Source organism: Trachymyrmex septentrionalis, unplaced genomic scaffold (genome assembly GCF_001594115.1).
Source record: "Trachymyrmex septentrionalis isolate Tsep2-gDNA-1 unplaced genomic scaffold, Tsep1.0 scaffold21, whole genome shotgun sequence".
Lineage (NCBI taxonomy): Eukaryota > Metazoa > Arthropoda > Insecta > Hymenoptera > Formicidae > Trachymyrmex > Trachymyrmex septentrionalis.
In genome coordinates this window covers 933717-935037 of record NW_017305288.1, presented here as the reverse complement: position 1 = coordinate 935037, position 1321 = coordinate 933717, and the positions used below count along the sequence as shown (strand labels likewise).

Genomic DNA, 1321 nt, shown 5'->3' with positions numbered 1-1321 from the left:
TATATATATATAAGTCCATAGAAAATTATATAATGTTATTATTAAACATATAGTTAAAAATTTCTAAATAAAATGAAACGCTTTTTTTCTCTCATTCTGCTGTATTTTTAATAATAGTGAGCTTACCGTTATGATCAGAGACAAGCAATACGCAAATCCAAGTAGCAGTTGTAGCAAGATGAATATCGAGAGATAACCATATTGTATTCTTCTGTGATAGATTGTGTACAGCTTTTCCAAGTTCTTGTACCTGAATTGTTTCTGAAAGTGAAAACTTGCATGAGATCGTAATCAATTCGGTGAATCAGCAATGCTGAAACAGAAACACGCAAAGGAACTTATTGCGATAAAACGATTAAATTATCAATTGCTACAGATATTTAGCGATTCAAAAAAAAAAAGATAAAGAAAAATGTCAGGATCTTATTTCTAAGGAAATTTAACCAAGTTTAATCGAAACATTTTATTCATCGTGATTCTTTAATTCTTAATTTTAAATAATTTATTAATTATGCTTTTTAAATATCGGTTTTACAAATATATATAACAATAAATTAGGTGCGAAAGTAATAAAGCAAAAGATCATTCAATTATAATTGAAATATATCTTTGTTTCGTTTCGGAAGTAGTGTTGTAGATTATCTGGAGTACGCACTGTTATCGTTTCAGAGAAAGTGTCAGTCAATATATTATAGATTAATGATGATGAATATCGCCATTGTGAGAAACACGCGCAGCCCAACGTCGCAACTCATCTCACAATCGGCGAGAAGAGACGAGAGAGTATTTGCAGAAAAATTACTTTTCATCCTGTTAACGGCAAAGTTCTTCACTATTCATTTTACACCTTAGCGTCTTCCATCAATTATATCAGGATTTCGCTTTAGTTTACAATTGTACATATCAGAGCAGGATATTTCATACTAAAGTAAGAATTTTCTCTCATATCGGAATATCGTTTTGCTCTGTATAGAAATGAGATACTCCCTTCGAAAGCCTTCCATTTCTGTTACCCAACACAATAACAATAAGTGTGTTTAAATGCGTAAGATTGATAATTCTCAGTTCGTTATTTGTATAAAAAAAAAAAACATAAATGAAAAAGGTGATTTTAACGATCCGAGAGTAAATTAGCTGAGCGATAGATTAGGTTCAGTAAACACTTTTAATCACTTTCGTTTACTCCGTACTCCCCTGACATCACAAGCCAACAGGCATAAGTCGTCTCTAGGAGGATTGCGACAGAAATCTAGTCCTTATGAGCTCATCCTCGCAGGATCGGGGCTGCACTTCCGCAAGTAGTACGTCCGTTCGCACGTCC

General features: G+C 32.9%; 1 protein-coding gene across 4 annotated transcripts in view; it reads right to left on the bottom strand.

The window, feature by feature from the left end:
- Positions 1-1321, bottom strand: part of LOC108748031 (adenylate cyclase type 2-like) — an 18146-nt gene that overhangs the window by 8977 nt on the left and 7848 nt on the right. For all 4 annotated transcript variants that reach the window (XM_018485983.1, XM_018485984.1, XM_018485988.1 and 1 more), the window contains one exon: positions 127-261. In XM_018485983.1, coding sequence (XP_018341485.1) covers positions 127-261 — 135 coding nt within the window. The remainder of the gene's footprint in view (positions 1-126; positions 262-1321) is intronic.